The sequence below is a fragment of the Corvus kubaryi genome, unplaced genomic scaffold (assembly GCF_017639235.1).
Source record: "Corvus kubaryi isolate FWS band 111438036 unplaced genomic scaffold, C.kubaryi_AGA036_p1.0 137, whole genome shotgun sequence".
Classification (NCBI taxonomy): Eukaryota; Metazoa; Chordata; class Aves; order Passeriformes; family Corvidae; genus Corvus; species Corvus kubaryi.
Genome location: NW_024580671.1, coordinates 11202959 through 11219104, shown reverse-complemented (window position 1 = coordinate 11219104; position 16146 = coordinate 11202959). Strand labels below are relative to the sequence as shown.

The 16146-nt window shown below is 39.3% G+C and overlaps 1 protein-coding gene and 1 long non-coding RNA gene across 3 annotated transcripts in view; one reads left to right on the top strand and one right to left on the bottom strand.

Annotated features, from left to right (window-relative positions):
• Positions 1-3589, top strand: part of USP15 (ubiquitin specific peptidase 15) — a 60948-nt gene extending 57359 nt beyond the window's left edge. For both annotated transcript variants that reach the window (XM_042017884.1, XM_042017883.1), the window contains 4 exons: positions 109-258; positions 640-743; positions 1305-1393; positions 1696-3589. In XM_042017884.1, coding sequence (XP_041873818.1) covers positions 109-258; positions 640-743; positions 1305-1393; positions 1696-1881 — 529 coding nt within the window. In that variant the 3' untranslated portion in view covers positions 1882-3589. The remainder of the gene's footprint in view (positions 1-108; positions 259-639; positions 744-1304; positions 1394-1695) is intronic.
• LOC121659618 lies at positions 2400-16125 on the bottom strand. Its single transcript, XR_006014391.1, has 2 exons — positions 15739-16125; positions 2400-8511 (listed from the first exon to the last, which is right to left on the bottom strand). It is a non-coding gene; the product is annotated as an uncharacterized LOC121659618 (long non-coding RNA).
• Positions 16126-16146: the final 21 nt, after the last annotated feature.

Sequence of the window (16146 nt, the reverse complement as noted above, 5' to 3'; positions counted from 1 at the left end):
TGTTTGCTCATTCAGTTCCTCCCATGTTTCTGACTTTCTCTGTAGTAATGTGTTTTAACATACATATGGACTACACTTACTTAAAACTGATTTTTTTTTTCCTTTTAGGTATTGTCCAAACTGTAAAGAACATCAGCAAGCTACTAAGAAGTTGGACTTGTGGTCACTGCCCCCCGTACTGGTAGTTCATCTAAAGCGCTTTTCCTACAGCAGATACATGAGGGACAAGTTGGATACATTGGTTGACTTTCCAATAAAGTAAGAAATTCAAATATTTTGACGCTAGAAGTGTAAAAGCATGACATGGGCATGTGTTTAATACAGCAATTACATAAAATGGGTTTGTTCTCAGCTTCCATGAGAGGATCCACTAAACTAATGACAAAATGCTTCTGGGTTAAAAGTACAAACTTGGCAAAATAATAATAATAGAAAAATAGGGAAGACTGCTGGTTCCTGTTCTACTTCTCACGGAGTAGAAGAGATGCGCTGGCAGAGTAGTGTGGTGTATTTTTCTAGGGAATACAAAGTAAGGGGCTCCAAGACCACCAAACTGAAGTGGTTAAAAATGCTACTAACGTGACTGACTTTTGGTTGGGTTTTGTTGTTTTATGTTGTTTTGTTTTGTTTTTTTAACAGTGACTTGGACATGTCAGAGTTCCTTATTAATCCCAATGCAGGGCCTTGCCGCTACAACTTGATTGCTGTCTCCAACCACTATGGAGGAATGGGAGGAGGGCACTGTAAGTTGATTTCAAGTGTCATCATTCTAGATGTCAGCTTTCTTTCCACGTTGATTTTGATTGAAGTACTGATCACTTTGAATCAACGGTGGTTTTTAGTGGTTATGGGACAACTTTTTTTGTTACCTTGAAATGCTTTCACAAGTATTTTAACACAAAAATCTGTATGCAATGAGCTTTCAAGAGTAAGTGTAGGTTCTTGTATACTTCTAGTTATGCATATTGTGAAAAGAGAAAACATAAGAGCTACTGTACTCTTAAAACTGGTTTTGTCTTGCTTGTCTGTATTTTTGTTCATTGTGCTTCTCCTTGAAAGCAGAGAGGAAAAATGACTGACAGATTGTATTTTAACTGTTCTTTTCAGTAACATTGTCTTTAGAATGGAAATGTTAGTGATTAAGCTCTCTTTGCTCAAAAAAGATAGTGTTAAATATGTTTAATAGTGATAATGAGGTTTAGTTAGTTAAATATTAAGTGTTTGACAGTAACATACTCTAGTAACAGATTGTATTACATCTATGAAGATACAAAGTCCTGAGACATTGTACTTTTTTGTCCTAGATACTGCTTTTGCAAAAAATAAGGATGATGGAAAATGGTACTACTTTGATGACAGTAGTGTGTCCACTGCAAGTGAGGACCAGATAGTGGCAAGTATTCCTTATGTTTCCAAATTTGGGACTGTTGATGTTTTCTTGTCAGGGTGCAAAAAATGAAGAGTAAACCATGAAACTTGTGTTAAATTTGTAAGGAGTAGTTTGTGTTCTTTCAAAGGACAGTACAAACCAAAAATGTCTTGCTACAACATTCAAAAATAACTTACATAAACAGTCTGGATTTCTTTGTAATTTTACCTTGTATACTTGGAAGCAAAGAAAAAAAAATCAGTAACCTGGATTGTAAATGTTTTGTTTGAAGCCTCCTGAACATATTGTACTACTCTCTTTTACAGTCCAAAGCAGCGTATGTGCTCTTCTACCAGAGACAGGACACAATCAGTGGAACTGGCTTTTTCCCACTTGACCGGGAAACTAAACAAGGTGCTTCAGCTGCCACAGGCATCCCACTAGAAAGTGATGAAGACAGCAATGAAAATGATAATGATATAGAAAATGAAAATTGTATGCACACTAACTGATGGGAAGAACTAGAAGCCATAAAAGAGACTCTCTTCCTGGGGATACGTATTGAAAGAGTGAAAATGCCCACCAAATTAAGAATAAAAATCTGAGATGGGGAGTTTCAGATAATAGAATGTAAATCTTTATTACATTTTAACATGTGCAGTACTTGAAGTGAAACAATAAAAATTAAACAGAAATTGTCTCTAATGCATTTACAGTCTCATATTCACAAGGTATATATAGGATATCACAAATAAACCCCTTTTAAGTTTTCTGCTGCTGTTCTGATGGATTTTATGTTTTCTTTTGTTTTGGCTGTGAATTAATAACTAAAATATTAAATCTGTGGACTTCTGACATTTACTTTTCTAGTACTGCAAGAATACTACTGCCAAGTCTAGTTTCTGGATGAATATATACATGTTCCTTAGGCTGCCAACAGACTACAAGTAAAAATGTCATAAATACCTAAAGAAGTAGTTTTCTTGAAACAGCAATTTTTTGTGTCTCCCTATTTTTTTTTTTTTTTTTAAATTTGATCACAATAGAAGAAATAGCTTGAAAAAGGTGTTTTAACCTTTTGTGATATAGTGGAACATCCAGAATATTACGTTCATCTTACTGCTGCTGTGGAACAGGTTCTGGATTTCATGCTGCATTAACAAAAAGGTTTTCAATTAAATGTAAGTATCCATTGTTGCTTGTTGGAATCTACTCCGCAGACATAATTCCTGTTACCTTGCTTCTAAGACATGCATAATTTTAATCTGATAACAGTCCAAAATTTAAATTGTGCTGTAAGTTCTCTCTCCCCACTTTTGGTAGTTTGACTGCTTGCAAACTACTCCGTACGAAGGTCCGAGTTAATAGTATTCTGTATCCATAGTAATGACTGTGTATCAGGCTTAGTTAAGAATTTTTTCAATATAACCTGCCTTTAAATTGTTAATTAACAAAATCACTTTAAAGGTAGGCCTGTTAATTTTCTTTGTGTGTTCCGGATGGAATTCACCATAGCCTTACAGTGTATCTGAAAAGGTAATTCATAAGAGAATTGGCATTTGCATGTTCAAGTCAGAACCTGTACAGTATATAAGGCATACAAACTCCAAGTTGGGTTTCAGTTAACTATGTTCAGGGGTCCAGGATGCCAAAATAAGTGTGACTGTTTGAAACATTTTTTGATTTGCTGCTTTCCCATTGATCTAGTTGGAAGAATGTATTGTTGATTTGCATACAATACTGCCTTTGAGAGGGGCTCTTAAATGTGGGGGCACATGTCACATATCTACTACCTGGAGAATTGCTTTGTGTCCCACTGTTTAAAATTTAAAAAAGAAAAAAGCAAAAAGTATGATGTTCTTCACTTGAACTAATCAAATACAATAGGTTATAAACTGTGTATTGTAAATAAAAGTTCACTCTGTGAGTGCACATTTTGGTAAATTATTTATTTATGTTAGCATTAAAAAGTTTAAAAAATTGCATTTGACCAGGATATAAATGAGATATGTTGGACATGGCTTTGCTTTATACCTTGATATTAAAACTGGTGTTTCATCCTGGTATTTTAAAGCTGCTTTGAGGTTTTTTTTTTAAATGTAAACTAACCTCCTGCATGACAGAGGTTAAAATTTTGTCTGCACTTGAGTTCACTTGGGTTTACATTTGAAATGCGCATGTTTATTTATACAGATTTCAATAAAGCTATTCAAGGCCTTATGTAGTGCTCCATTTTGTTAAAAATTCTTTTCCCACAGTGTTTGTGTCATGGATTGTCTTTGTCTGAGAGTTATATTCTCAGTTACAAACTGGTTATGTAATGACCAACATAGAACAAGATTAATAGTATTTCCAGTAGATAGTATATATTAAAAGAGTTTCTCTCCTGTCATTGGCTCTGAAACATAAGGCTGCAAAAACAATGTCATAATTTAGTTTGTTTTTAAAAGTAATACTGTAACAATAATCAAATGCAAATAGCTAATTGTGAGATGGCTGGGGAAATGAGGGAATGTATTTAAGATTATACAAACCTATGGTGTTGGCAGGGGGGAAATGATACAAGCTTTTGGAAGTAGTCCTAGAGAAGTCATCAACTCTTTGAATAACACAGACCCCCCCCCTATATTTATACTCCCATTTTTTCCATATCTTGTTAGCCTAGAACTTGTTTGGAAAAACCACACAGAACAAAGGATCAGATTTGTCTTACCAAAGTACTTTAGGAGTTTGTAGATTGGAGCTTTAATATCTGATAACTCAGAGTCCTAATGCACTTCATTCTCCCTTTGAAAATGTAAATAAGCACACACACACAGAATGTTATATTTGAAGGAATGTACTTACCTACTAATAATTGGATCATCCAACTAGAATTTAAAAGGGTATTGATCAAAGTAACATTCAATTAGGAAAAAAGTACATAGATGAATTCTAATTTTTTTCTTTGTTATTGTTAATTTGGCTTCCAAGTTTACAAACGCACAAGTTTGTATACTCAGCTTCCCAATCAGAGATAAAAATCAGTAATATCTCTATTCAAGTGTCTCAAAGGTTTCTAGGACTTCAGTCAAGTTGTGAGTTTTATAAAACATGTATTCACATACAAGAGAATTCTTCCAGTGTGGACATGTTTTAAAGTACAGAAAGTATATTATTATTTACAGTGTTTATCGAAAGTTATTCTCACTTAACCCATCATTTATATGGAGAAGAGAATCCTAACATCTGTTATGAATCATGTCAGATAAAAATCTAGTGTGCTTTTTTCATCAAAACATTTGCTGTCAGTATAAACATATATATATATATATCAACATAAACTCTAAAATTACAAGATTCAGTTAATTTTGTTAATGTGACAGTCACAGAAGCAGAGTAGAACAGAGTAGGAAGCAGAAGAGAGCTTGCAGTTCCCACTTATTCTGTAGATTTTGTGACAGCAATATGTCATTTAAAGCCAGACTGGGAGGGAAGGAGAGGTAAAGAAACACTGCTCAGGACGTCTTGTTTTAGTTGGCTTCAGACAATGTTCTGGATGCTTTGGTGCATCATCCACCTAAATTAAAGTCCCACCTGCCCTCCTGGCACACTGAGGCGAAGTTTGCAGCTTACTTTTGAGCTGATGAAATGAGAAAAGGTGTCAGATGTTCCACAGTCAGATGATGTGGAAACATCTGCTGCATCTACAGCTACTTGCTAATGGGAAGGCCACAACCCCTTCTAGCTTTCCCAGGAAGTTAGCCCTGTATTACGGAGTGCGGTGTATTTTTTTAAGATATTTGAAATCTTTAGAGGGAAATCAGTACGGCAGGCCAAGAAATTAATTGGCAAACCCATTAGTTTTCTTTAAAAATTATGCTGCTTTCTTTGATGTCAGAGTTGTAGTTGCAGGGTACGGTTTTTCATTGTTTCTAAGCACTAGTTACTTTGACAAAGAAAATCACTATAAATGTAGTGAAATAATAGGAAAACTGTATCTGATAGAATAAGCATGTTCTTAGTCTGCAGGCAAATTGCTGTCTTCAGATTTTTTTAGTTCTTTTTCCCAGGGGGGTAAACATTGTGGAAACAGTTCCACTTCTCTAGTTCCAAGATGGCATGCTTTACTGGCATAATGTGTTCCTGAGGCAAGGAGATTTTCAAAAGAAATTGCACCTTGGAATAACATGGAAAGCCGGAATAGTCCAAATGTGAGAAATTTATTCAAGGAATGAACTCGGTTACTCTATGCCAGCTAACATTAACAGTCATCCTGGGCCAAATTATGCAAAAGTTAATAGAGGATTCTATTGATAAAGAATTAACATCATTTAAGTAAATGTTGTTACTTGTCAGGGCAGTAATTGAAAAAGACAATTGCTAAAGATGATAACATAGGTGCACCTAAATTATTTCACTACTTGGCATTTAACTGTCACCTTAAGTATTACAATACTGTTATCAAAACATGACGTTATGCAGTATCATCCAATACAATGTTTAGGAAACAACTAATAGCCTCAAAATAATTTCCATTAGGAAGTCATTGTGGAATAGAGATGTTATTGAAGAAGTTGGTGGTACTTGGTCTTAAATTAATGTTTTTATTCAGTGTGCAAAATATTCTGATCTTGCCTACAGAACATGTAAAGGAGTAAATACCCCATAATCCTCTGTAGCCCCAGTGGACAAGCAATTCAGCACAAAAACACTGGCACAAGAACTAGTCCTAGGATACATAAACAGAATTGAGAAGTTGGATTAATCTTTCTGGATCTCCGGTAAGGAGCCTGTAAAAATACACTATTTGAGTTACTACCTTTTAAAAGTTTGGATTGTAACCTGGGACAAAGTATAGAAAAAAGTTACAACCCCAGAGTAAATACATTTGCACTAACAGGTGGGGAGACGAATTGCTTTCTCAGACTACTGAGAAGTGCCTCAGGTTGCATTCGACACCTTATGAGGGGGGACTTAACTCTATGCAGAGTGTCTTGGAGTGTATGGAAATATTCAAAGAACTAGTGGTTCAAAACTAGAAGAGGACAATCTGAAAACAGAGATAAGTGTGGGAGTCTTTTATGCAATTACTTGTTTAGAAAGGAGAAGAAAGATACCAGCAAAACAACTAACAGAGGCAAGTAGTGTGTTGTTCTATTAACTCTGGGCTAGATGCCTTCCCTGGGCTACAGAGGGAGGCAGCTGAGAGGTGCAAGGGCCCTTCCCCTGCTGGGATGGAGACTTAGTCTGAGTCATCTGAGTCACCTTCCTCAGCTTTGAGATCCTTGAATCCATAAACATCCTGTTCTTTTCAGAGGAATGTTCCTGCCTCTTTAGACCTAATTGTACCCATTAAAAATCACTTAGAAGTTCTGAATGGAGGCCTGAATGTGTAGGTATTTGCTCCGAGCTCACCGTGGTTTGAGGGAAGGCCTTTACTCACTAGTGTTACAAGAATTCATTAACAGGAGAATAAAACCCATGCTCTTGTTCAGCATAGCGAATGGTATGACTTTTCTTCCCTTCTTTCACCATGGCTACCAACTTACGAAGCCACTCCAAACCTTCTCTGTAAGACTGTCCTAGTTCTGGCCAAGGACACGAAGGATGGAGCCTGGAGCCACATGTGCGTGGCCAAGTCATCGTGCTGTTCCATACCATCTTAAATCATGGCCAGGGGCAGGGAAAGGGCTCTTGCTTCCCGGGACAGGGCAGGCATTCTTTTATCCAGGGAGCAGTGGGGTAACAATTGTCCCGACTGGAGGGTTTTGCTGCCATTTTTTTTCATTGTTTCAGGCCTGGGGGGAAAATGTACACAGAGGGTCTGGGGGCCATTTTGTTCTTTGTCTTGGAGCTGCGTGGCAACAGGTTGGGTTGCTCGGATGGCGAGCATTTTTTGTATGAAAATCACCCTCTTTTTTGTTTACTTTTGTTGTTAAATAGTGTTGCTGATGTTCATTTCCTTATGTCATTGCTGTTTCCAGTAAGTTGTTCTCAGCTCCGGATCTCTGCCCTTATTCTCTCTCACTAGAGAGGTGGGGAAGGGGAGCAGCTGTGTGTAGTTTAATTTTCAGCTGCCCTTAAACCGTGAAAAAGACCTTTGATTCATGGTCATTTCCTCCAAGTAATTCTTTCCCCCAGTTACAGCCTAAACCGAAACATACATCTCCCTTTTCCTTCTTTTCTTTGCCATTCTGGAAGAGCATCCCTGCCTCTCCATAACCGTTTCTCTTAAAACACAATGACCTGTTCAGACTTGCCCCTGTTGAAAAATGAGTCGTTCCTTGAAAATTAAAACCTAAATATTGTGCAATTGGTAAGAGGTCTGCAACCACCTCTGGGGGCACAAAGGCATTTTCCAGAACACAAAGAATGCTGTCTGGAAAGACTTCAGATGAGCTATGTCTTGTTTTCAACATCTGTCAATGTTCTAAAATACATATTATGCTCTGGGTATTGTGTAAACGTGTGTCTTTTGCCCGAGGAGAAAGTCTGCAAACACAAGGGACAATAATTACTGACTCTGTATCATCTATACCTATGAAAAGCAAATACAAATAACATACTGATTTTTGGTATAGGAAATAATGCCTTAGCAGATGTCTTTAGGAAATTTAACCTCAGCTATTTATGTAATATTTTTGAGATAAGGTAGCACAGATTAAAAGATAAATCAAAGAAGGTTGTACTACTAGTTAAGATGGGAAGAGGCATTTGCTTATCCTCTCTACACAATTTTTGAAATTCTGTTTGGTTAATGTCATGGTCAGTCTGAAATTGTAATTTAGAAAGCTCATTTTTATGATTGTCCTGATTTTAGACAAATTCGGAGGAACATCCAAAATGAATGTCCTCTGATAGAAGGGAGGTTACAGCCACCCCTCCCCCACCAGGTTCAGGAAAATATTTTCTTCTGAGGAAATTGAAAGAAAAAACTTATTTGACAGACATAATGCACAATGAGAAAAGAATAATGCTAAATAATAAAAACTCTCGCTGTGGAGAGAACCTGGTAAATTTCCAGAGTCCATTGTGGGTGTGGCTTTCTCCTCTTTGGAGTTGGGTTGGCTTGGGTCCCTCCGGGCTGAGGTGTAAGGTCTCCCAGCTGATGTTTTGGTGTTCTGAACAGTCCAGAAGAGAAGACGAAGAAACCAAAGTCCCTGGAAAAAAAATTCAACTCTCCATCTGTCTCTGGAGAAAACAGAGCCAAAAGCTGGCTGAAAAGTAGGAAACAGGGGGCTTCCTCTGCTCTTGCTGTCGCAGAAGCATGCAGAGGAGATAGAGTGACCGTGGAGCACAAACTGCTTCGAAAGGTTCGTCTGACTTTTTTTTTTTTTCCTTTCTCTCGCACGCAGTTGTAAAGACACAGAAAGGCACAGGAATCATGTCTGGGCATAGAGTGGCGATACGGGGTACACATCATAAAGTCACCCCAAGACAAAGATGTACATTGTTTCTGTAATATCAGGGAGGAAGAAACAGTGAAGAACTGTGAATGTATGTAAAAATAATCACACTAAGACAAGCCAAGAATATGGAGAAGCCTATACTGCATGAATAGAAAAGATGAATGTGATGAGAAAGTAGCTGTAAGATACTACTGACGAGGTGGTAGAGGATTTAGAAAAGGAGCAGAGTCCTATGATTAAAAAAAGCAACTACTGCAAAAGTCAGTAACAGGCAACTAAAAATTGAAATCTTTGATAGTGGTGGTTTGTCTTGCAGAGCTACAACAAAAAAGCAATTTGGTTTCTAGCAAAGGATTTAACTTCTTAGTGAAGTGTTAGGGTAAACCAGTAGAAAGGAAACAATCTAGAGGTGATTCCAAGACATTATGAGGATTGGGAGCTCAGCTAATGAATTTTAGGAAGCAGTTTACAAATGAAGGCTTGAAATGTCCTGAAGGGGGAAAAAAAATGAATCACAAAAACAATTAGATTGGAAAAGACCTCTGATTAAACAGCACCATGTCAACTAGACCATGGCACTAAATGCCATGTCCAGTCTTTCCCTAAACACCTCCAGGGACAGTGACTCCATCACCTCTCTGGGCAGACCATTCCAATGTCAAATCACCCTTTCTGTGAAGAAATTCCTCCTGATGTCCAACCTAAATCTTCCCTGGTGCAGCTTAAGACTCTCATCTTGCCACAGGTTTCCTGGGAGAAGAGGCTGACCCCCACCTGGCTACAACCTCCTTTCAGGTAGCTGTACAGAGTGACATGGCCCCTGAGCCTCCTCCAGGCTAAAGAACCCCAGCTCCCTCAGCTGCTCATCACAGGACAGTGAAGTGTCAGTTTCTTTGAAATTCTATTGTTGGTAAGGCTGGTTCTGGCTTTCTGTGATCTTGCCTCCAACAAAATAAGACATTCAAGCCCACCGGACATTTGTATATGTGTGGCCGAGTAAAGGGAGGAGTGGCTGGGTCAGGAATAAAGCCATTTGGTAAAGAATCTGTCAATACTTAGTACATGTTAACTTCTAATTTTTTAATTCAATTGTTTATCAAATGTTCTTAGATCATGGCATGGTTTAGTTAGTTATGACTGAAGCAGGGAAGCAAGGTCTTTAGAAATAAACAGCTATAGGAATCTACTGATGACCGTGCTGTCAAAGGGAAATAAGGTTTCAGACTGGCTAAACAAGTTTTACATCCCACTTAATGATCTGTTCAGTAGCTCTAGGGCTTGGCTCTCAGGTGGAACAGTGAATATTCAGACCTGGAATTTCCTATGCTCTAGCCAGTAGTTAGCCAAGAGGCATCCATGCACTGGTGTGAGGAGACAGACAAGCTCATCCACCATGCCCTGGGAGCAGGTTCCAGCAAGTGGCTGCTATTTGTGAAATACTGAATACAACTTGTAGAAATGCTGCCAAAATACCAGTATTAACTGATGAAATTAACTATGTAACTGCCACACATATGCATCCTTGGTTATGGATGTCTCTGCTTGCACATGACCCAGGGTGTACATATGTTCAGTGATACAGCCCTGCTTTATTGGGAATGCGTATTCACACATGGAGGTGATCTGGGGAGCCATTTTACTACAAAGGAAAGCATTTGGATCTTTATGACTGGATACCTTTGGCTGTCTTCCAAATTTCCTGAGAAGTAAGTTCATTCTGTTTAGCTGTTTGGACCCAACCTGAGTAACAAAATTTCTTTCAGACTGCTGCTTATAAATACAGCCATGCATGAACCTCTACAAATATTTATCTCAAAGGCAAAGTCCTCTGAATCAGATAAGGAGCCTATATAATCTTCATAAAGCAACAAAGATGAGTGCAACACATAAGATAAACCAAAGCCTTTACAACAAGCAGTTCTTCATTCAGATCTCTTCCATAAGAATTTTCTAATTCCTATGGTTTACAGAAAGAACAGCCTGTAAAAGAATGGAACAGTCCCACTTCAGTTATCTTTGCAAAGGGTTGTGCTGGAGGCTCTCAGAAGTACATGGCCATACTGAGTCTTTTCTAGGCTGGGCTGAGTTAGCTACAAATTACCTTGGTCATGCCAGCAGTGTTGCCATGGAGTGTGAGAAAAGAAGAATACCTACATGGTGTGTTAGTCTCCGGGCAGCTTATATGAGTATAGTGAGTGTAGCTATTTCTATAATTATTTTCTGTGTTTTATAGTCCCTGCTACACAGGGGCACTCCTAACACAAAGGAACCAACATCCATTCAGCTGGTGAAAACTGTCCTGTAGTAATGATATCACTTAGCAGCCTCAGGGCTGCAATCTGGAACGATTATCTTAAAGGATTCACCAGAGCCTGCAGAAAGCATCCAGTGACTTCTCCTCTCTGCTGCAGCGGCCAAAAAAAATTATTTTTACACAGGGGAACACCCTTCTCCTCTCTGGTGTTGCTCTGTGATTAGTAGATTGGAGGTTACTTGGTGTCTGGAAGTACTTCCATAATTTTCACACAAGCTGAAGAAGATATAAAAAGGAAACTATTAAGATGTAGGGAGGTTCTTGGCAAATAGATGAGAGAACAGCAAATAATGAGATTGCAGCACAATGCATATTACTGACATTCTTGATGGGCATGTTTAAGTTACACATCCTGCAGTGAGCATGAGATAATCAGAAAAAAACTTCTCCTGAGAGAGCAGTTGAATCCACTGTCCACTGGAAGAGCTCTGGATCAAACAACAGTGCCTAGAATCACAACTGGTTTGCTTCAACACAACTGTGCCTTTATCTCTAAACCAGCTGACTGTGACCTGAGGCTGTGCTAATTGTTCAGGTGGTAAGGATGGTCAGCGTTGGGTTTTTCTATGTAAGTCAAGTAGTATCTCCACCTCTTTTTCTCTATTTTCTACACTTGACAGAAAAAAAAGTATCATGAATGGGCTGCATTATACACCATGCAGGGAAAAAATTCACAGATTAGCAGATTAAATTCTGTTATTTGTGTAAGGGAATGAAAGACAAAGTCAGTTTAAAGCACAGAGTAATGTTTGTTTCCCCGGCCAGCCACGTACTTCCTGTGTGAGCTGGAAAGTATGTCTCTGTTGGTCTGTTGTTACATTGCTAGCTCTAACACAGCAAAAAATTAATTCAAGCAGTGGACAGCAGTTCTTTCTCACAAAAGATGTTACCAGGTTCAGCTGATTCAATTACCAGCTCTCAAAAGGCCAACACAAAAAAAAAAAAACAACACCACTGCTTTGAGAATCTGCTTGGACAAGATTCAAGGAGGAAAAATTGGAAAAACAGCTTTGCTGGCTGGTTACATGAGAGTCTTGGAAGCATCTAAGCCTCTGGTCAAGAGATTTGTGTGTAGGCCCTGAAGTGAGCTGTGCACTCAATAGGGAATCACTACTGAGTACCTAATACATGTCATAGGTCTGACATTTTGGGTATTGCTGCTTAACATTGTTGTCAGTGACCTTACACAAAATGTGACTGATTTGAAATGAAAATTACTGATAGTTTGCTAATGACAAAAAGGATGATCCACCAGTAGACAGCAGCTGGGACTGCTTTTTTAGTCAACCAAATGAAATAAAATGTGTATTAACTGTTAGTATACAAACAAGATGAGTACTAACATGTAAACATATGCTCACACCTATGCAGAAAGGAACACAGGCTAAATTAATGAGGAGTTCACACTGGAAAATGTGGTTTTCAATCTATTGGTAGATCTAACACAGCCATATCCTAAAGGAACAAGGGTTCATATCTATCGCATAAAAAAACCCCAAAGAGTACTAGAGGGAAGTTTATGACTTCTTTTAGCCCATTTGTGTCACAACAGAAACACTCCCTTGGCCCACTTTTGTCTGTAATTTAAGGAGGAGCTCCTGAAGTGTTCACACAGTAAGGGCTTCTTTGTGCTTACACGGACCAATACAATGCACAGTTCTTATAAAAGGCTACAGGGCATATTTGGTATTAATCAGTCTCTCACTGTTGATTTAAAATTTAACTTTGCCTTTTGACATCAGTATCTATGTTCAATCTGAGGCAAAATTTTCTCCATAACAACTCTTAACTCTGCAATACAAAAAAATCACCAGAGTCTGCAAACACCTTTACTTTTCCACACAACTGATTTTTCATATCCTGAAGTTAGTTTAGTATTGTCGCTACTTAAAGATTCATATCACTTACAGAAGTATACAGGAGTGTAGGTAAAGTGAACTCAGAGGAAAATCACAACTCTTCCCATTACAATGAAACCAATTCATTGCCCCAGTGAATGCCACTGTATAGCATGATGACAGAACCCTGCTCTCATATACAAAGCCTGCATCTGCATACATCTACCAGGATGGGCTATAACTACGACTAAACACCTGAAATTAATACAGCCGAATGCTACCCCATGTTTAATCCAATTAAAAGGACTGATGTGCACCATTTGGAATGCACGAGGTAACTTAATGAGTCACAATAGGTCTCATGAGCATTTTTGTTGGTAATTAGGGCCATAAAGCTACACGGAATTATTTCAGTCACCCACTGCCCATCACAAAATAACATATAATTTAATAACAAAGCAAACCACAATACAATAATTGCAGTGCAATACAAAGTTATCTTAAAAGCTGAGAGATGTGCCTGAGATGTAGGCACATATATTGTTCCCAATTAAGTCAGCTTAAAAGCTAACTAGCATTCTTAGCTTGCTGGTCAAAAACGTGCTGTCAGAGATGTCCACATATGCCATGCCACCTTCTGAATCAAAAGTGAGTTGAACTGTAACTGGGGTATTTAAAGTGTAAAAAAGACTGGCAAGCACTTCTGCTCAGGGTCAGGACTACAAGCAATAGAACCTATTGCAATGAAATGCAATTGCAGAAGTCACATTCACAATCAAATCAGTGTCACTCAAAAGGATCCTGGCTATTTTAAACAGTTTAACTGCACTGATTTAGATTAACTGATAAATCCCTGCATTTACAAAAGGCATCCATCAAAATGGTGAGAAAGATGACCTTGTTGTTTAAGAGACATGCCTGAGATTCAGGCACAAGTATAGTTCCCAGTTCTTGTATTCAGCAGATCTGGAAGAGTTTTCAATTCTACAGCCACTGTAAGATTAATTTCCAAACTCATGAGCAATCTTGCAGTATTTGGCTGGCAATGCTCAGCAGACTGAGTGTCTAGGCTGGTAGTTGAAAAGATATGTATGATCAATGTAAATGATGTCAAGTACGCAAACAGGCAGACAAGTAGATACCAGGAGTATCAATGTGCCCATGGCTCACTTTGTACAGTAAACTGGTGGAAAAATCCAAACAACAGAAAGGAAGTAAATCATTAAAGCTTACCTAAGAAATACACGGGCATAGTAAATCATTCATTCATTCATTCTCCTAGCTAATCATCCATGTTTCTTATTAAGGTATTTGGACTGGTATGCAAATTGCACCAGGCCTGAAGCCCAGAACAGATGCAGTAAGATGGGAAAATCCTTAGGAAAATGCTTACTGGTTAAGCATGTAAATAGTTCTACTGAAGACAACACTCTTGTGCTTTTGTTGTTGGGGTTTTTTTAAAGTAAGCATAGAAAAATCAAAGCTTTTGAGAACACACAGACCAATGCACTTTGAAAGCATAACAGTGTTATAGAATCATGTTTGCTTTTACTGGACACAGGGGTGAAATCCTAATTCTTTGTCTGACAGCATGTAAAGCTTGACCACCTAATCCAACTGTGCAAGTATTACAAGCAGTTTTAAAAACTCACATCCATTTATCCAGTTCTGTTGAGCTAACAGCCAGTATATTGACAACAATGAAATATAAAGATCTTAAAATAACAAATTACTTAGAAAACAATCCTGCACTCTCTGCTTCACAAAGCACCCCTAAAAATTTATGTGTTCAGGTACAGTCAATGCTGTGCCAGCTTACTGTATCATTTGCAATTAATCTCACAGTAAATTAACTCAACATACAAGTAGGGATGCTCAAATTTATGAAAAGTTCTTTTTGCTTTTTCATTACAAGAAAAAACCTCAAAATACTAGAACATTGAGTAAGACTGAAGACTTTCAGGAAAATATGAAGAAAAGCTGTTACTTAAAATTAAAAGTTTTTAAATAATATGGCAGTAAAATTTATTCTTCATTTGACTTCTTTGTAATTTTTTTCCAAGACTCCCAGGTTTGAAAACTACAGCATGTCAAAACTCATGGATGTTTCCCAACTCCTTGGGTTTATAGAAGAGGAACAGAACCATGCTGCATTACAGGTAGGTAGGCACCCAGCACAGTACAGGATTTGCCGCACCAAGAACACAGAAGAATTATTATTGCAGAGATCAAAACCTTTGTGAAATGTTAACTGTTATGGTGAATGATGAATGGTGTCCTCCAGAAGGAAGCTCCCAGGCAGCCATCAGGCCTAAGCTCCCTGCATCACTACAAGTAACAGATACTGAGGAGCTTGTGCTGCTTGTTCGAGAGCCTGCTTTAGGAATGGGTTAAAAATTGCTGGCTTGGAATTCTGAGGGACACTGCTGGTGACATGAAAGGTGGCCGGGACCCAACTACTCCACGTGCCCTTGGTTTTTCCCTGCCTATGTTATCTTAAAGCTTCTCAAAGAAGGATTCACCCTCGCTTCGCCAAGAGGAAATCACGGAGCGCTGCGTACGCACACGGGCCGAGAAGGGCACAAAGCTTCACTCCCACAGAATGGGCAAGGCTGGAAGGGACCACTTAGGGTCATCTCGTCCAACCTCCCTGCTCAAGCAGGGTCACCTCAGAGCACATTGCACAGACTTGTATCCAGACGGTTCTTGAATCTCCAGCGAGGGAGACTTCACAAACTCTCTGGGCAATCTGTTTCACTGCACAGTCACTCACATTGGAAAGAAAGCAAGAACTTCAGGATTCAAAAGAAAAACGTAACAGTATACCTCGCTTTTTGCTTTTTACAATCAAACGCTCCTGAGAGCCGGACTTGGCCAGAGGGACCGATCTCCGCACCCCTGCAGCCGCTCGGCGGGGTTGGCGGCCACCGAAGCCCAAGCAGCTTCGCCACCACCTTCCTCAGTGACCCTTCGGCAACGCCGTGGTTTGTCCCCTCCCCACGGCAGCTCCCCAGCGCCGGCGGCCCAGCCTCGGCCCAGGTCTCAGCGCCTCTCCTGCCCCTTCACGCCGACCCGGTGGCACTGCGGGGAAGAGGAAGGGGCCACGCTCCCCGCGCCGCGGCCGGCCTAGCCCGGCAGGAAGGGTCCGGTGCCGCCTCCTTCCCTCCCTCCCTGCCAGCGGCCGCCGCTCTCCCCGCCCCCGGCCGTGTGTGCGGAAGCTGCCGGCGCCCGGGA